We start from the raw sequence: 20,858 nt of genomic DNA on the forward strand, positions 1-20,858 counted from the left end.
CAATAGAACCTGCTAGATATTGGTTTTTAGAAACTTACAATGTAGATTTAAACCTTCATGCCTTTACCATCCCTTATTGTTCTACACCCATTATATCACCAACATTCTGTATACTCCTTATTCCACAGGTTGTGCATTTAATTCTAGAATTAAAGAAAAACTCCTCTCTGAAACAGTTGTTAATGGACCTTAATCGAATTTGATGTCATTGAACTATTTGCCAAAATCTTCACCTTGATACTCTCTTATATAAGCTAAAATTCAAACTTAATGTAAATTTGTCAGATCTGCAAACTTTATGAGAATTTCTGATCAGTAACTAAATAATTAAATTATTACACCTGTCTCAGTGTGGACACTTTACCCAGTTGTTCTGGGTATTTCCTTTCAATTAATTACTTTATATTCTCCACATAAATTATAACCCATGGAACATGGACCAGTACAACACAGCGCAGGGATTTCAGCTCAAGACGTTGTGCTGATCTCTTATCCGACTCTAAGATCAATCTAATCCCTTCCCTCTCACATAACCCTCAATGTTCCTGTCATCCATGTGCCTATCTAAGAGTCTCTTAAATATCCTTCGTGCACCTGCCTCTACCACCACCCCTGGCAGGGTGTTACACGCACAAGCCTCTCTGTGTGTAAAACAAGAGACCTCGGACATCTCCCCTATATTTTCCTCCGTCACCATAAAATTACGCTCTCTCACATTAGCCACTTCGACCCTGGGGAAAAGTCTCTGACGACCCACTCTACCTGTGCCAAGTCAAGTCAAGTCAAGTCAAGTCACTTTTTATTGTCATTTCGACCATAACTGCTGGCACAGTACACAGTAAAAACGAGACAATGTTTTTCAGGACCATGGTTCGACATGAAACAATGCAAAATCTACACTGAACTACGTAAAACAACACTAAACTACACTAGACTACAGACCTACCCAGGACTGCATAAAGTGCACAAAACAGTGCCGGCATTACAATAAATAAACAAGACAATATTCACAGTAGAGGGCAGTAGGTTGGTGTCACTCCAGGCTCTGGGTATTGAGGAGTGTAATGCCTTGGGGGAAGAAACTGTTACATAGTCTGGTCGTGAGAGCCCGAATGCTTCAGTGCCTTTTGCCAGATGGCAGAAGGGAGAAGAATTTGTATGAGGGATGCGTGGGGTCCTTCGTAATGCTGTTTGCTTTACGGATGCAGTGTGTGGTGTAAATGTCTGTACTGGCGGGAAGAGAGACCCCGCTGATCTTCTCAGCTGACCTCACTATCTGCTGCAGGGTCTTGCGATCCGAGATGGTGCAATTTCTGAACCAGGCAGTGATCCAGCTGCTCAGGGTACTCTCTTACAACCTCTGTAGAATGTGGTGAGGATGGGGGGTGGGAGATGGACTTTTCTCAGCCTTCACAGAAAGTAGAGACGCCTCTGGGCTTTCTTGGCTATGGAGCTGGTGTTGGGGGACCAGGTGAGATTCTCCACCAGGTGAACATCAAGAAATTTAGTGCTCTTAACGATCTTTATGGAGGAGTCATCGATGTTCAGCGGAGAGTGGTCGCTCTGTGTCCTCTTTTACACCTCTTGTACTCCTCATCTTGAAAATCTCTACCTTATCATCTCTTGGATAAGCTAAAATTCATACTTAATGTAGGTTTGTCAGAGCTGCAAACCTTTCAAGAATTTTCAATCGGTAACTGAAGAGGAATACAGCCCGCCAGCAGTGTAGTGGTATCTGTACCGGACCTCGAGGTGAGTGGTCCAGGCTTCAAATCTGGCCGGCTCCTTGCACGCTTTCCATCCGTGCTGGGTTGAGCATCAAGCTAGCAACTCGACCTTGTAAAAACAGACAAAGGCTAAAGAACCAGCAAGGTTGCCACCCGATGTGCCAGTGAGATGCAGATGGATATTTTGTATTGTACTATAACTGATGAAGAAATTTTTGGTTATTACAGGTACCTAAGTAAAAAACATTTTACATAATTGGATTGGCTATTCATTTCCAATTAAATATTTTATATTCTTATATTTCTAATATTTGTAAATGTTGTTGTCATTGCTTTTTAAGTATCAATGATATTTTCTTAATTTTGAAGAGGTGGTGTAGCACTTTGCCTGAATTCTCAGGGACGACGGAATGGAGAAGCGCTTGTGAGGTTCATCGATAGTGAACATAGAGACCTGGCACTACAGAGGCATAAACATCACATGGGCAATCGATACATTGAGGTATGCCAACATCTTAACTTGCTTGAGTTTGAATTGCCAGTCAGGGAAAACCACTTTCAGGAAAATATGGCTGCAGGCTGTCCCACGGCACATGGTATTCCCAAGTGGTCTGCCATCAAAGTACTCACCAGGCCTGAACCTACATACCTTCCAAGAGGGGTTGAGATGGTACATTAGTATCATGAAATCTTGCTATTCCCAAAGCAGAAGGAATAATGGTGTTGACTATTTTCTCAGCGGGGAGCAAAGCAGAAATCAGAAATGCAGGAATCCCTAAAGGTTAACTTGCAGATTGAGTCAGTGGTGAGGAAAGAAAATGCAATGTTAGAATTCATTTCAAGAGAACTAGAATATAAACCTAAGATATAATGCTGAGGCTTTATAAGACATTGGTCAGACTGCACTTGGAGTATTATGAGCATTTTTGGGCCCCTTACCTAAGCAAAGAGGATGGTGAATCTGTGGAATCCGTAGCTACAGGCAGCCACGGAGGCCAAATCATTGGGTATATTTAAAGCTGAGGTTGACAGGTTCTTGATTAGTAAGGGTGTTAAAGTTTACAGGGAGAAGGCAGGAGAATGGAGTTGAGAGGAATAATAAATCAGCCATGATGGAATAATGGAGCAGATTTGATGGGCTGAATGGCCTAATTCTGCTCCAATATCTTATCGTGCTATGGACAGTGAGGGAGTTACCATGGTACGTTAATTTTCTAGTGATACCTCTCATCCCCCAAGGCCTTCCTTCATTCCTTTTCCTCAGGCGTACTCAAGGTGTTTCAAGGTAAAGTTATTTACAAAGTACATGTATTTTAGCGTGTACCACCCTGAGATTCATTGTCTTGTGGGCAGTAAATCCAAAACACATAACAGGATCAATGAAAGACAGCACCCAACAGGATGGATAAAAAAAAACAATGTGGGAATACAAAAGAGAGAATAATAAAAATAAAAATAAAAATGCCTTGCTGCTCTACCCTCTGATGGGGAAGGCAACGGGAGTAAACCCTGAGGAAATATCCAGAGATGGGGTCCCTAAGGCAGTCCCGTGTTGAGTTCAGTGCTGACTGGTAACTCCTGCAACGCGGCTGGTGCAAACCGTATCAGTCTCTGCCATTCCTTTGGATTTATCAGCTGCGTGGAGAGGGGGAGTCTGCTGCATGGGCAGCAGCTTGCTCTCCATATTGTACTGCCCAGGCTTGTGTATTGACTGTGACAGCTAGGACACATCCATGTTCGACCCTAACCAACAGAGGCCATCAAAATTGACGTGTGCTGGTATATGCACAGGTGACAGGAAGCCTGTGCGGGAGAGTTTTTACTGTGAAAAGTCGTGTTACTGGGGCAGTTCCACTCTCGGTCTCGGAAGTCGGAGTCCAGTGGTAAGAGTAGTCATCACAATCTGGGGTCTTGGTTGCAGTGGATGACTACGATTCCTTCTGTGCCTCACCACACCCTCTGCCCTCCACTCTTGTTATCAGTCCGCCTTCCCGGCCATCACACCTCACTGTACATCTCAGCCGCCCAATCCGCCGGAACTGAACTGATGTGTAATCTGTTTTCAAATAATCTCATGTTCACCACATAGTATGGATTCAGAAGAAAATGTCTCTTTTTGCAATCTCCAAGCATAACCTTTCTTCAGAAAGTGACAACTTAAGTTGGACTTGTGATACTTTTGCTTGTGATGTAATGAGGATGTCTGGATGAGCAGTGTGATACTGAATAGCTGGGGGGGGGGGTGGTGGTAACTAGAATCTGATTATCCCCTGTTGGATGCTGATGTTTTTAATCCAAAGTTCCTACGGACATCAGGAAAGAGGCACAAAACTTATTGCTGCAGAATCGTTTTATTAAGCGTTGATAGAACAATAAAATTGAAAACAGTGATAGAGGTTTAGTAAGTGAAGAGAGAGAGAAGCAAAAAAAATGGCACTGCTGTTTAGTCAGTTATTTTAATACCCATAGATCAGAAACATCCCATTCAAATTTGTAAATAAGAGTCAGCCAATCAGAAAGCTGCTATTGAAATAATGCAGCTCTAAAAAGCTTCCAGAGTTTTCCAGAATGATACAAAAGTAACACTAGGGAGCACACTGAACAATTGCATATACACACTGTGATCACTAGGGAACACACTGAACAACTGTTATACATAGAACATAGAATAGTACAGCACAGTACAGGCCCTTCGGCCCACAATGTTGTGCCAACCCTCAAACCCTGCCTTGCATATAAGCCCCCAACTTAGATTCCTCCATATACCTGTCTAGTAGTCTCTTAAACTTCACTAGTGTATCTGCCTCCACCACTGACTCAGGCAGTGCATTCCACACACCAACCACTCTCTGAGTAAAAAACCTTCCTCTAATATCCCCTTTGAACTTCCCACCCCTTACCTTAAAGCCATGTCCTCTTGTACTGAGCAGTGGTGCCCTGGGGAAGAGGTGCTGCCTATCCACTCTATCTATTCCTCTCATTATCTTGTACACCTCTATCATGTCTCCTCTCATCCTCCTTCTCTCCAAAGAGTAAAGCCCTAGCTCCCTTAATCTCTGATCATAATGCATACTTTCTAAACCAGGCAGCATCCTGGTAAATCTCCTCTGTACCCTTTACAATGCTTCCACATCCTTCCTATAGTGAGGTGACCAGAACTGGACGCAGTACTCCAAGTGTGGCCTAACCAAGGTTTTATAGAGCTGCATCATTACATCGCGACTCTTAAATTCTATCCCTCGACTTATGAAAGCTAACACCCCATAAGCTTTCTTAACTACCCTATCCACCTGTGAGGCAACTTTCAGGGATTTGTGGACATGTACCCCAAGATCCCTCTGCTCCTCCACACTACCAAGTATCCTGCCAATTACTTTGTACTCTGCCTTGGAGTTTGTCCTTCCAAAGTGTACCACCTCACACTTCTCCAGGTTGAACTCCATCTGCCACTTCTCAGCCCACTTCTGCATCCTATCAATGTCTCTCTGCAATCTTCGACAATCCTCTACACTATCTACAACACCACCAACCTTTGTGTCGTCTTCAAACTTGCCAACCCATCCTTCTACCCCCACATCCAGGTCATTAATAAATATCACAAAAAGTAGAGGTCCCAGAACAGATCCTTGTGGGACACCACTAGTCACAATCCTCCAATCTGAATGTACTCCCTCCACCACCACCCTCTGCCTTCTGCAGGCAAGCCAATTCTGTATCCACCTGGCCAAACTTCCCTGGATCCCATGCCTTCTAACTTTCTGAATAAGCCTACCGTGTGGAACCTTGTCAAATGCCTTACTAAAATCCATATAGATCATTCCCACTGCACTACCCTCATCTATATGCCTGGTCACCTCCTCAAAGAACTCTATCAGGCTTGTTAGACACGATCTGCCCTTCACAAAGCCATGCTGACTGTCCCTGATCAGACCATGATTCTCTAAATGCCTATAGATCCTATCTCTAAGAATCTTTTCCAACAGCTTTCCCACCACAGATGTAAGGCTCATTGGTCTATAATTACCCAGCCTATCCCTACTACCTTTTTTGGACAAGGGGACAACATTCACCTCCCTCCAATCCTCTGGTACCATTCCCGTGGACAACAAGGACATAAAGATCCTAGCCAGAGGCTCAGCAATCTCTTCTCTCGCCTCGTGGAGCAGCCTGGGGAATATTCCATCAGGCCCCGGGGACTTATCTGTCCTAATGTATGTTAACAACTCCAACACCTCCTCTCCCATGCTCCAGAATATCAACCTCACTCATATTGTCCTCACCATCATCAAGTTCCCTCTCATTGGTGAATACCGAAGAGAAGTATTCATTGAGGACCTCGCTCACTTCCACAGCCTCCAGGCACACCTTCCCACCTTTATCTCTAATCGGTTCTACCTTCACTCCTGTCATCCTTTTTTTCTTCACATAATTGAAGAATGCCTTGGGGTTTTCCTTTACCCTACTCGCCAAAGCCTTCTCATGCCCCCTTCTTGCTCTTCTCAGCCCCTGCTTAAGCTCCTTTCTTGCTTCCCTATATTCCTCAATAGACCCATCTGATCCTTTCGTCCTAAACCTCATGTATGCTGCCTTCTTCCACCTGACTAGATTTTCCACCTCACTTGTCACTCATTGTGACCACTAGGGGACACACTGAACAACCGCATATACATATTGTGACCACTAGGAAATGTACTACGTAGTTACACGTGTATCATTAGTTATATAAAATTCAAGCAGGCAATAAATTGTTAAGCTGCAAAGAAAATAACAATTAAACAGTCTAATCCAACAACACCCCTATCTACTTTTGCTTTGTTTGGAATATACAAAAACTATAGCGAACTGTCAGGGTAAAAGAAAAGGTCATTGGCTGCAGGATTTGTAAGTGTCCAAGACGTAAGAATCTGGCAGGAAAATTCATTGCAGACACTATACACCCTGCAAAACTGCCTTTTCCAAAAGGTCCCTTCTGGTTAACACTATAGGATTTTTCAAACAAAAACTTCACATCATTGGTTACAGAGCAATCTGTATAAACTAATTTTAAGAATGATTGTGAAGTATGTCTCTGCCTAGACTGGGCATACAGATAAAGTGCCAGTGCTAATAAGCACATGTTTTGTAAACAAGAAATAAAATCCATGGCCTGTCAGATTCCCTCTTCTTCAGCCTTTTACCTCTTCCACCTATCGCCTCCCAGTTTCTTCCTTTATCCTCTGCCTATCACCTCCCCCGGTCCCTTCCTCCTTCCCTTTCTGTCATGGTCACTGTCAGATTCCTTCCTCTCTCGCCCTTTGCATTTTGCACTTGTCACCTCCCAGCCCCAACCTGGCTTCACATCACATGCCAGCTACTTAATTCTTCCCCCCAACACAATCCACCTGGCCTAACCTATCACCCCACAGTTTCTCTTCCTTCCCCTCTCCCACCACCTTATTCTGGTGCCTTCCCCTTTTTCTCCCATCCAGATGAGTCTCGGCTCGAAACATCGCTGGTTTATTCCCTTCCATAGATGCTGCCTGATCTGCTGAATTCCTCCAGCATTTTGTGTGTGCGTTGCTCTGGGTTTCCAGTATCTGCACGTTCTCTCGTGCTTATCACACAGAATTCACATGTTAATATTAAGCATTTCGTAGCAGAGTTAACCGTCGCACAAAATACTGGAGGAGCTCAGCAGATCAGCCAGCATCTATGGAGAGGAATAAGCAGACCAAAACTCTACTTTAGCACTTGTACGTGTAGTGCTTTTTACTGCATTGAAATGTACTCAGCATAAATTATAGAAAGATTGATAGAAACAGATAAAGAGCAGGGCAATTTTCTGTCCTTTTGTAATAAAATGCTGCAGAGTCCATAAGACATAGAAGCAGAATTCAGAGAATCGGTCATCAAGTCTGCTCTGCTGTTTCTTCATGGCTGATCTGATTTCATTGTAATTGCCGGTTTAAAAAGCAAACTTTGTAAGTGTTAACACAAACAATGAGGTGATCTCTAAATCACAAGGCCATTAGAAATGAGAAAGATAAGGTCCATGTTACTCAGCACACCCAAATTCTGGAGGGACTCTGTAATTTGAACCAAAGGAGATTGGAGGCCCGGTGCCTGTCCTGAAGTTGGACGGTTGTAGGACTGACTGCGTGGGTGTGAGGGAGGGACGGGGCTTGTTCTGAAATTGGATGGTTGGAAGACTGACCATGTGGGTGTGATGGAGGGACGGGGCTTGTTCTGCTATGGCTCTTCTGTTGCTTGTTGTGTTCTGTGTTGTTCTGCCGAGCGTTGTGGGCTTGCTATGTTGGCGGCAGAATATGGGAAATCTTGAGGGCCGCTCCCAGCAGATCCTTGGATGCTTCAGCTGTCAACACAAACAACACATTTCTCTGTGCATTTGGGTGTACCTGTGATCAATCTGAATCTGAATCTGCTCCTTAAGATCCTATTCACGTCAACCTGAATCTGAAACATGACGTTTCGGGCCAAGGCCCTTCATCAGGGCTGAAAAGGAAAGGAAGAAGACAGAATAAGAAGTTGGGGGGAGGGGAAGTAGTACAAGCTGGCAGGTGACAGATGAGACCAGATGAGGAGGAAGGTGGATGGGGGGGTGAGGGGATGAAGTGAGAAGCTGGCAGGTGACAGGTGAGACCAGGTGAGGGGGAGGGAGAGTGGGGGGGGAGGGGATGAAGTGAGAAGCTGGCAGGTGACAGGTGAGACCAGGTGAGGGGGAAGGTGGATGGGGGAGAGGGGATGAAGTGAGAAGATGGCAGGTGACAGATGAGACCAGATGAGGAGGAAGGTGGATGGGGGGTGAGGGGATGAAGTGAGAAGCTGGCAGGTGACAGGTGAAACCAGGTGAGGGGGAGGGAGAGTGGGGGGGAGGGGAAGTAGTACAAGCTGACAAGTGACAGGTGAGACCAGGTGAGGGGGAAGGTGGATGAGGGGGAGGGGATGAAGTGAAAAGCTGGGACCTGATAGGTTGAAGAAATAAAGGGCTGAAGAATAAAGAATCTGATTGGCGAGAACAGTGGACCAAGGGAGAAAGGGAAGGAAGAGGGACAAAGAAAAAAGAAAATGTTAATTGTTTATTGCTTTCCACAGATGCTGCCTAATCTGGTGAATTCCTGCAGCATTTTGTCTGTATTGCTGTGGATTACCAGCATCTGCAGAATCTCTTGTGCTGATCTGTAAAGCAAACTGACTTTCATTTGAGCACCAGGATATTGGAAAGCACTTTATAAACAATAAAATATTGTGTTGTGTTGAGGGGAATGCTCAGATCGCACAATATCCTCATTGTTAACCTTTTTAAACAGGTATACAAGGCAACTGGGGAAGATTTTCTAAAGATTGCTGGAGGTAAAGAATATTTTATCCTTCATTATTAAAGCATCTACATCAACCATGTTAACATTTTTCAAACCAGTAAAATTAGGTACCCAGGAAGTCCAATTCTTATCAAAGGAAAATCAAAGGAAAAACGTGACCGTGTGGATTTCAAAGTTCAAAATAAATTTATTATCAAAGTACATAATGTCACCGTGTACAATCCAGAGGTTCATTTCCTTGCGGGCATTTACAGTAAATACAAAGAAACACAATAGGATCAATACAAACCAGCTCACAACAAGATGGACAAACGACCAGTATACAACACACCGTGCAAATACAAAAAGAATAAAAAAGAAAAAATATATAAAATAATCAGAATCAGGCTAAATATCACTGGCCTTAGAACATAAGAATAGGAGCAGGAGTCGGCCATCTGGCCCATTGAGCCTGCCCAGCCATTCAATAAGATCATGGCTGATCTGTCCGTAAACTCAACTCCATCTACCTGTCTTTTCCCCGTCATCCTTAATTCCCTTACTATGTAAAAACCTATCTAACTGTTTCTCAGATATTTTTAGTGAAGAAGCCACAGCTGCTTCCCTGGGCAGAGAATTCCACAGATTCACCCCTCTCTGGGAGAAACAGTTTCTCCTCATCTCCGTCCTAAATCTTATCCCTTGAATCTTGAGGCAATGTCCCCTAGTTCTAGTTATGTCAAGTTACTTGTTATTGTAGATGCAGTACACTACAATACATAATAAAACTAAATTACAGTAAGAAGTATATATATATTTAAAAAGTTAAATTAAATAAATAGTGCAAAAAGAGAAAAAAATGCTAGTGAAGTAGTGTTTGTGGGTTCAATTACCATTCAGAAGTTTGATGGCAAAGGGGAAAAAGCTATTCCTGAAATGTTAAGTGTGTGTCTTCAGGCTCCAGTAGCTCCTCCCTGATGTTAGCAATGAGAAGAGGGCACGTCCTGGGTGACGGGGGTCCTTAATGATGGATACCACCTTTCTGAGGCATCGCTCCTTGAAGATGTCCTCGATACTGGGGATGCTAGTGCCCGGGATGGAGCTGACCGAGTTTACAACTTCCTGCAGCTTTGTCCGATCCTCAGCAGTGGCTCCTCCACATCAAATGGTGATGCAACCAGTTAGAATGCTCTCCACGGTCCATCTGCAGAAATAAATTAGTAATAAATATCAAGAACATGAGATGAATCTTTGAAAGTGCGTCTGGGTTTCCTCTGGGTGCTCCAGTTTCCTCCCACATTCTAAAAACATATTGGTTGCAGTTATTAAGTTGTGGGCATGCTATGTTGATGTCAGAAACATGGCGACTTTTGCAGACTGCCCCTAGCAACCCTCAATAACATTTCATTGCATGTTTTGATGTACGTGTTTCAAATAAAGTTAATCTTTAATCTTTTATTGTAATTAGCTTTTGGTTTGACTTGGATTTTATTTTATGAACATATTTTTCCATTTTTAGAGTCGTGGAAAAATACAACACAGAAACTGGCCCTTCAGCCCATCTAGTTTGTGCTGAACCATTTAAACTGTCTCCTCCCATTGACCTGCACCGGAACCATAGCCCTCCATATCCTTACCATCCGCGTACCTATCCACACACTCATGACCCTCTAAGTGAATAAGTTTCCCCTCATTTTCCCTGTAAACTTCGCACCTTTCACCCTTAACCCATGATCTCGAGTTGTAGTCTCACCCAACCTCAGTGGAAAAAGTCTGTTTGCACTTACCCTATCCATATCCCTCTTAATTTTGTCAAATCTCCCCTCAATCTTCTATGTTTCCTGGAATGAAATCCTAACCTATTCAATTCTTCTTTATAACTCAGGTCCTCCAGTCCCAGCAACATCCTTGTAAATTTTCTCCGCACTCTTTCAACCTTATTTACATCTTTCCTGTAGTTAGGTGACCAAAACTGCAAACAATACTCCAAATTAGGCCTCACTAACGTCTTATACAATTTCAACATAACACCCCATCTCCAGCACTCAGTACGTTGATTTATAAAGGCCAATGTACCAGAAGCTTTCTTAATGACCCCATCTACCTGTGATGCCACTTCCAATGAATTATGGACCTGTTTTATGATGTTAATTTTGCACTTATAATTACCAGGTACCTCCAACGAAGTAGCACAATTCCTATCAAAGGCAAATCAAGTCATCATTCGACTGCGTGGTCTTCCTTTTGTGGCCACAGCAGAGGAGATCCTGGAGTTTTTTGGATCAGATTGTCCAGTAACAGGTGGAAAGGAAGGAATACTTTTTGTCAAATACTCTGATGGGAGGCCAACAGGTGATGCTTTTGTACTATTTGCCTGTGAAGGACACGCCCAAACTGCACTCAAGAAGCACAGGGGCTTGTTGGGGAAGCGCTACCTCGAGCTGTTCAGGAGCACGGTTGCTGAGGTCCAACAGGTTAGTACTGTGGTGTTCCTCCATCATATCCAACGATGACAGGAAACCTGTTAAAATGGAAAAGCCCTTACATTGGGGCTGTGCCACTCTGTCACCCTCAGAAGTCCAGGTGCAGTGCTATGCGTAGTCGTCACAAACTGGGGTCTTCCTTGGTTGCAGTGGATGACCATGACGACTTCTGTGCCTTGTCATGTCCTTCACTCTCCACAGAGCGTTACAGAACTGCCTTTCTGGACGTTGGATCTCACTGTTGATCTCACTTGCCCAGTCCGCCTGCACTCGCTAGGACAGGCATGTCCCTATCTCACCGGGGTATGAGGCCCACTAGCTACCCTTGCCTGGTTCAGCTGGCCTGTCGAAGCTGTCTACCAGGGTGCGGCAGCTGTCTCATGCAGAGCCACAGGTGAGAGCTGAGTGTCCAGTGGGGACCAAAGGTGAGTGAGCTGCCCCAGAACGGACATGACAAGCCCCTTTCACCAGAGATGATACCCCTCCCTAGACACCCCATACAGCCCGGTTAGGGTTCGTACTATACTGCTGTCTTTAATTATTCTTTGGAGCACCACAGGCTACTTATTGAAGGTGATACAAAGTGCTAGAGCAACTCTGCAGGTCAGTTAGTGTCTATGGAGGGAATACACAGTTGAGCCAAGACCCTTCGTCAGAACATGAACTCCATAGAGTCCTCTCTACAGATGCTGATGACGGGCGTCAGCCTGAAACGTTGACTGTTTATTCCCCCTCCATAGATGCTGCCCGACCTGCTGAGTTCCTCCAGCATTCTGTGTGCGTTGCTCTGGATTTCCAGCGTCTGCAGAATCTCTTGTGTTTATTGAGGTGAATGCTCATTTCAGTACTTCTGTGAGATTGTTTTGTCTTTGAACACGGTAAACTAACAATTGGGAAAAGGATTTTCACTCTTTATAGAACAAAGAACATGGAACAGCACAGCACAGTACAGGCCCCTCAGCCCATGATGTTGTGCCGAAATTTAACTGACTCTAAGGTCCATCTAACCCTTCCCTCTCATGTAGCCTCAGTTTTTCTATCATCCATGTCCCTTTCTGAGAGTTTCTTAAATGTTCCAGTGATCATTCCATGCACCCACCCACTCTCTGTGTAAAAAAAAAACTCACCTCTGACTTTCTCCCGATACTTTCCTTCTATCACCTTAATATAATTTATTTATTTAGAGATACAGTGTGGAACAGGTCCTTCCAGACCTTTGATCTACACAGCCCAGCAACCCCCGATTTAACCCGGGCCTAATCATAGGACAATTAACCTATCAACTAGTATGTCTTTGAACAGTGGGAGGAAACGGGAGCACCCGGAGAAAACATATGCATTCCATGGGGAGGACGTACAGGCTCCTTGCAGATGACGTCAGAATTGAACTCCAAGCTCCAATGCTTCAAGCTGTAATAGCATTGCATTAACCATTACATTACCATGGCGCCCCCATTATGTGCCCTTGTATGAGCCATTTCCTCCCTGGGAAAATGTCTCTGGCTGTCCACTCGATATATGCTTCATGTCATCTTGTACACCTCTATCAGGTTACCTCTCATCCTCCTTCACTCTGAAGAGAAAAGCCACAGTTCCCTCAACCTTTCTTTATAAGACGTGCTCTCTAGTCCAGGCAGCACCCTGGTAAATCTCTGCACCCTCTCTAAAGCTTCCGCATCCTTCCAATAATGAGGTGATCAGAACTGAACACAATATTCCAAGTGTGGTCTCACCAAGGTTTTATAGGCTGCGGCATTATCTCACCAACTCACGAAGGCCAGCCCACCGTACACCTTCATTATGTATGTTTGAAATGTGCTGTTCATTTTACAGTGTGTATTTGTGAGTTTATTAAAAGATTGATGTCAGAAATCTATCGGATTGTAAAGATCATTGTGCGGTTTCTGGATAGTTTCAAAGTTAACAACTACCATGCTGTGTACTGGGTTGCTTAGCCATTTTGACCACGATGGGATTGAATTTAAAAGTTACATTAATTAAAAAATGGATGCTCCATATTTCTGATAATTATTTTGCCAATCCTGTTGACACAAGCCACCAGCCACCTCTTTTAAGTAGCTTGGATTTATTTATCATGTGTACATTGAAACATACAGTACTGTTCAGAAGTCTTGTTGTTGAGTGCCATCAAGTCGTCACTGACCCTATGGATAGTGTAATCGTCCACAGGGTTTTCGTGGCCTTTGTTCTGCACAGGTACTGCAGCTGCCCAGGTTGGATCTGAACTCAGGACCACCCACCTCAAAGTCCAGTGCTGATGCCACTACACTATCAGCCAGCCCAAACATATACACAGAGAGGGTGCCCAAGACTTTTACACAGTACTGTAATAATTTTATATATTGTACTGTACTCCTGCCACACAAAAAAACAAAATGTCATGACATATGTGAGTGATGATAAACCTGATTCTAATATGGGTGGACTGAGAGTGGGAAGGGGGCAGGGAGAGGGGAATCATGGTTGGGAAAAGGGGTCTCAGGGCTGGGTGTGTCTGCACCATTGCACCCTTCTGGCACTCCATCTCTGCCACCTGTCCCACATCCCTCCCACGGCGCTGGGTGAGTCTACACCTGTGCCAACATCCCATCCTGACACTCCTTCTCTGCCACCTGTCCCACACCCCTCCCACGGCGCTCCACCCTCACCATTCCCAACATCCTTTGCTCCCGCCAAACTTACAAACTCACTCTCCGCTCCACATTGACAAATTCAGGACTGTGCTAAAGTCATAGGCACCCTAGCTTTATATATGTGCCTAAGACTTTTGCACAGTACTGTACAGTGAAATGTGTTGTTTATGTTAACAGCCAACACCCCAAAGGATGTGCAGGGAGCAGCCTGCAAATGTCACACATTCTGGCGCCAGCACTGCGTGCCTGCCACATTCAACAGAACATGCCAAGTGACAAAGCAAGCCCCATTCCTCACTCCCAAATGCACACCCACCTACCTGCGCATGTAGACAGTCCTCTGACCTCAGGGCAAGTTGGTTTCATTGATTGACTAAATGATCGGGCACCAACAAAATCTTAGGGAAAGTCAGGAAGAGCCTCGATCTGCAAAAGTAGTGATTCAATTTGGAGCAGGAACTGATATGTAATGAGTGAACATGTGCTATGTGGAACACAGAAGCCTTCAGTAAAACCATGAGACATTGGGACAGAATTAGGCCATTCAGCCCATTGAGTCTGCTCCTACATTCCGTCATGGCTGATTTATTATCCCTCCCAATCCCATTCTCCTGCCTTCTCCCCGTAACTTTTGATGCTCTGACTAATCGTGAATCTATCAACCTCTGCTTTAAATATACCCAATGGCTTGGCTTCCACAGCCATCTGTAGCAATGATTTCCACAGATTCACCACCCTCTGGCTAAAGAAATTCCTCCTCATCATCCAGTCAGTACAGGCCCAGTGTCAGCAAACACTCTTCATATGATAACCCTTTCTTTTCCAGAATAACTCTCATGAATCTCCTCTGAACCCTCTCCAGATCGTGTCTAACAAGCCTGATAGAGTTCTTTGAGGAAGTGACCAGGCATATAGATGAGGGTAGTGCAGTGGATGTGATCTATATGGATTTTAGTAAGGCATTTGACAAGGTTCCACACGGTAGGCTTATTCAGAAAGTCAGGAGGCATGGGATCCAGGGAGGTTTGGCCAGGTGGATTCAGAATTGGCTTGCCTGCAGAAGGCAGAGGGTGGTGGTGGAGGGAGTACATTCAGATTGGAGGATTGTGACTAGTGGTCTCCCACAAGGATCTGTTCTGGGACCTCTACTTTTCGTGATTTTTATTAACGACCTGGATGTGGGGGTAGAAGGGTGGGTTGGCAAGTTTGCAGACAACACAAAGGTTGGTGGTGTTGTAGATAGTGTAGAGGGTTGTCGAAGATTGCAGAGAGACGTTGATAGGATACAGAAGTGGGCTGAGAAGTGGCAGATGGAGTTCAACCCGGAGAAGTGTGAGGTGGTACACTTTGGAAGGACAAACTCCAAGGCAGAGTACAAAGTAAATGGCAGGATACTTGGTAGTGTGGAGGAGCAGAGGGATCTGGGGGTACATGTCCACAGATCCCTGAAAGTTGCCTCACAGGTAGATAGGGTAGTTAAGAAAGCTTATGAGGTGTTAGCTTTCATAAGTCAAGGGATAGAGTTTAAACATCGCGATGTGATGATGCAGCTCTATAAAACTCTGGTTAGGCCACACTTGGAGTACTGTGTCCAGTTCTGGTCACCTCACTATAGGAAGGATGTGGAAGCATTGGAAAGGGTACAGAGGAGCTTTACCATGATGCTGCCTGGTTTAGAGAGTATGCATTATGATCAGAGATTAAGGGAGCTAGGGCTTTACTCTTTGGAGAGGAGGAGGATGAGAGGAGACATGATAAAAGTGTATAAGATAATAAGAGGAATAGATAGAATGGATAGCCAGCACCCCTTCCCCAGGGCACCACTGCTCAATACAAGAGGACATGGCTTTAAGGTAAGGGGTGGGAAGTTCAAGGGGGATATTAGAGGAAGGTTTTTTACTCAGAGAGTGGTTGGTGTGTGGAATGCACTGCCTGAGTCAGTGGTGGAGGCAGGTACACTAGTGAAGTTTAAGAGACTACTGGACAGGTATATGGAGGAATTTAAGTTGGGGGCTTATACGGGAGGCAGGGTTTGAGGGTCAGCACAACATTGTGGGCCGAAGGGCCTGTACTGTGCTGTACTATTCTATGTTCTAATGTCAGCACACCATCTGTTAGATTAGGGCCCAAAATTCCAAGTGTGGTTCGACCAGTGCCTTATAAAGCCTCAGCATTACATCCTTGTTCTTATATTCTTGTCCTCTCAAAATGAATGCTAGAATTGCATTTGCCTTCCTCACCACTCAACCTGCAAGTTAGCTTTTAAGGAATCCTGCACATGGACTCTGAAGTCCCTTTGCACCTCTGACTTTTGAACTTTCTTCCCATTTAGAAAATAGTCTATACCTTTATTCCTTCTACCAAATTGCATGACCATGCACTTCCTTACACTATATTCCATCTGCTACTGCTTTGCCCATTCTCCCAATCTGTCCAAGTCCTTCTACAGTCGTCCTGCTTCCTCAACACTACCTGCCCCTCCACCTGTCTTTGTATTGTCTGAAAACTTGACTACAAAGCTATCAACTTTGTCATCCAAATCATTGACATATAACGTGAAAAGAAGCGGTCCCAATACTGACACTACTAGTCATCGGCAGCCAACCAGAAAAGGCTCCCTTTATTCCCACTCTTTGCCTCCTGCCAATCAGCCACTGCTTTATCCATGCTAGAATTTTCCTGTAATACCACTGGCTCTTATCTTGTCAAATAGCCTCACCTGTGGCATCTTGACAAAGGCCTTCTGAAAATTCAGGTATACAACCCTAATGATTCTCCTTCATCTATCCTGTCTGTTATTTCCTCAAAGAATTGAACAAATTTGTCAGGTAAGGTTTCTCCTTAAGGAAACCATGCTGACGTAGGTCGATTTTATCATGTGCCAAAGTACCCTGAAATCTCATTCTTAATAATCAACTCCAACATCAGGCTCCGAGGTCAGGCCTATAATTTCCTTTCTTCTGCCTCTCTCTCTTCTTAAAGTATTCAGTGGCATTTGCAGTTTTCCTGTGTTCCAGAACCATGCTAGAACTGAGTGATTTTTGAAAGATCATTACTAATGCCTCCACAATCTCTTCAGCTACCTCTTTCAGAACCCCAGGGTGTAGTCTATCTGGTCCAGGGAACTTTTCTACCTTCAGACTTTTCAGTTTCCTAAACACCTTCTCCTTAGTAATAGTAACTGTACTCACTTCTGCCCCCTGATGCTCCAGAATTTCTGGAATACTGCCAGTGCCTTCCACAGTGAAGTCAGATGCAAAATACTTCTAATGTTCTTCCGTCATTTCTTTGTCCCCCATTACTACCTCTTGAGTGTCATTTTCCAGTGGTCTGATATCCACTCTCACCTCTCTTTTATTCTACTTTGAAAATACTTTTGGTATACTCCTACCTTCATATTTCATCTTTTCACTCTTTATGGTTTTTTTTTTAGTTGCCTTATGTCCTGTAAAAGCTACCCAATCCTCTAACCTTCCATTATCTTTTTATATATTATTTGCCTTCTGTTTAGCTTTAAGCTGTCTTCGACTTCCCTTGTCACCCATGGTTGCCTCATCCAGCCTTTAGAAAACTTCTTTATCTTCGGGATGTATCTGTGCCTTCCATTGCTCCTGGAAACTCCAGCCACTGCTGTTCGGTTGTTCCACCTATCTAACCCTTCCCTAATCACAGGACAATTTACAATGACCAATTAGCCTACTAACCGGTACGTCTTTGGAATGCCCAGAGAAAACCCACACGGTCACGGAGGGAATGTACAAACATCCTACAGAGGACAGCAGAACTGAACTCTGAACTATAATGCAGACACAAGGAATTCTGCAGATGCTGGAAATTCAAGCAACACACATCAAAGTTGCCGGTGAACGCAGCAGGCCAGGCAGCATCTCTAGGAAGAGGTACAGTCGACATTTTGGGCCGACAGCCTTTGTCAGGACTCAGGTCCTGATGAAGGGTCTCGGCCCAAAACATCGACTGTACCTCTTCCTAGAGATGCTGCCTAGCCTGCTGCGTTCACCAGCAACTTTGATGTGTTTTCTGAACTACAATAGTATTGTCCTAATCACCACACTACCGTGGCACCCTCTTGTGTAGACCAGTATAGGAGGATATCGGAGGCAGGCTTTTTGTTACACAGAGAGTGGTGGCGTGCTGCCGGGGGTGGTGGTAGAGACAGATACATCAGTGACATTTAAAAGACTCTTAGATAGGCACATGGACGATAGAAAAATGGAGGGCTATTTAGGAGGGAAGGGTTAGATTGATCTTGGAGTAGGTTGAAAGGCTGGCACGACATCATGGACCACAGAGCCTGTATTGTGATGTTCTGTGTAACACCATGTAACCAGCAACATGAAGAAGGATTCCACCCACCCTACTCATGGACTGTTTGTCCCACTCCCATCAGGGATGAGACTATGTAGCATCCACACCAGGACCACCAGACTCAAAAACAGTTACTTTCCCCAAGCAGTGAGGCTGATCAACACCTCCACCCACTAACCCTCCCCTCCACACCTCCAACCACCACTACTTTATCATTTCCTGCCAGTCACCTTAGGTACGGACATTTCTGTGCCTAGCGTCACTTTACGGACATACAATCAATCACTCTTGGGCAAGGTGTAGCACCTGCTTAGCCCCTCCGATTGGGGTCACATAAAGCCAGGGCAGCAGTGGTGGATGGTTGTATGAGCAGCTGGTGCATATCACAAGTCCTGGTTATGCGGTCACTAATCTCCTGGCAATCTCTGAAGAGTATTGATAATGGCTGGGGTCACCCATCTTGTAAAGACACTGCCCAGCAGAAGGCAATGGCAAACCACTTCTGTAGAGATATTTCAAAGAACAATCATGGTCATAGAAAGACCATGAATGCCCACATCATATAACACGGCTCATAATGGTGATGATTATAATATGTTCTTTATCTTATTGTGTTTTTTTGTGCTGCATCGGATTGAAGTAACAATTACTTCATTCTCCTTTACACTTGTGTACTGGAAATGACATTAAACTATTTTGAATCTTAAATCTGTCTACCTATGCATATGATGATAACCTCAGCCTTGATTTTGCCTTCCACATTGATAACACAAAATATTCCTCATTTGAATTCTACACAGGTTCTTAACAGGTGCACGTCAACACCCCTGGTTCCCGTTGCCCCTGCTCCTATCATTCCTGTGAGGCCTCAGCCATATATACCTGCTGCAAGTATTCGAGACTGTGTCCGTTTACGAGGCCTGCCCTACACTGCCACAATTGAGGATATTCTGGAGTTCCTGGGGGAATTTGCCTCTGATATTCGACCTCAAGGAGTGCATGTGGTATTGAATCACCAGGTGAGGTAGTAAAGCAAATTAAATTTCAAAGTAAATTGAAAATCCTAAGTAAATTTTATTATTAGAATACTCTATAATGAATCTCACCATATACCACACAGAGATTCATTTTCCTGTGGGTATACTCAGCAACCTGTAGAGTAATAACTATAACAGGGTCAATGAAAGATCAACCAGAGTGCAGAAGACAACAAACTGCGTAAAAGCAAATATAAATAAATAATGAGAACATCAAATAACCAGTTAAAGAGTCCTTAAAGTGAGATCATTGGTTGTGGGAACATCTCAATAGATGAGTGTAGCCCTGTGGCTGAAGATCCTGATGGTTGAGGGGTGGGAACTGTTCTTGAACCTGGTGATGTGAGTGCTGAGGCTCCTGTACCTTCTACCTGATGGCAGCAGCGAGAAGAGAGCATGTCCTGGGTTGTGAGGATCTCTGCTGATGGATGTTGCTTTCCTGCAACAGTGTTCCGTGTAAGTGTGCTCAATGGTTGGGAGGGCTTTACCTGTGATGGATTTTCTGCTCGAAGGCCTTGGTATTTCCATACCAGACTAGTCACATTTAATGTTTTTTAACGATCTCTCATTATCTTTAAATGTTAGTGTTATCATGTTAAATATGATTTAGTGTAATATAAATTGTGGGGTGCCACAGTAGCACAGCAGTTATCGTGACACTATTACAGCTCGGGGCGTCGAAGGTCAGAGTTCAATTCCCACACTGTCTGTAAGAGGTTTGTACATCCTCATATGAACACGTGGGTTTCCTCCGGGTTCTCCGGTTTCCTCCCACAATCCAAAGGTGTACCGGTTGGTAGGTTAACTGATCATTATAAATTGTCCTGTGGTTAGGCAAGGGTTAAATGGATGGGCTGCTGGGCAGCATGACTCAAAGGGCCGGAAGGGTCTGTTCTGTGCTGTATCTCTAAATATATATCCACCACACATCAACACTGGCCACAAATTAACGTTTCCTGGAAATGTGTTACTTCTTAGGTGTTAAATTGCATTTGTGTGTGAATTTACTCATTCACAAGACATTTTCTGGCTTTGGTCCCTCGTGGATAGCAACTGCTTAAAATAAGTTTGATATTTCTTTATGCTATTCATGCTGTTTTGGTTTATTTAAGTTGGTTCTTGCTTAACAAGTGGTCACAGAGTCACGGAACAGGCCCTTCGGCCCATCTAGTCCATGCTGGACTGTTATTCTGCCTCTTCCCATCGATCTGCACCTTGGACCATAACCCACCACACCCCTCTCGTCCAGGTACTTATCCAAACTTCTCTAAAATGTTGTAGTTCAGCCCATATCCATTACCCTGCCACCACAGCCCATTAGGACGAAAGAAAA

General features: G+C 44.3%; 1 protein-coding gene across 3 annotated transcripts in view; it reads left to right on the top strand.

Annotated features, from left to right (window-relative positions):
- The window catches only part of esrp1 (epithelial splicing regulatory protein 1), a 101,928-nt gene that overhangs the window by 42,043 nt on the left and 39,027 nt on the right, over window positions 1–20,858 (top strand). For all 3 annotated transcript variants that reach the window (XM_063042500.1, XM_063042511.1, XM_063042506.1), the window contains exons 8-11: window positions 2,097–2,229; window positions 9,035–9,077; window positions 11,198–11,499; window positions 19,289–19,507. In XM_063042500.1, coding sequence (XP_062898570.1) covers window positions 2,097–2,229; window positions 9,035–9,077; window positions 11,198–11,499; window positions 19,289–19,507 — 697 coding nt within the window. The remainder of the gene's footprint in view (window positions 1–2,096; window positions 2,230–9,034; window positions 9,078–11,197; window positions 11,500–19,288; window positions 19,508–20,858) is intronic.

This window comes from Mobula hypostoma, chromosome 1 (assembly GCF_963921235.1).
Source record: "Mobula hypostoma chromosome 1, sMobHyp1.1, whole genome shotgun sequence".
Classification (NCBI taxonomy): Eukaryota; Metazoa; Chordata; class Chondrichthyes; order Myliobatiformes; family Myliobatidae; genus Mobula; species Mobula hypostoma.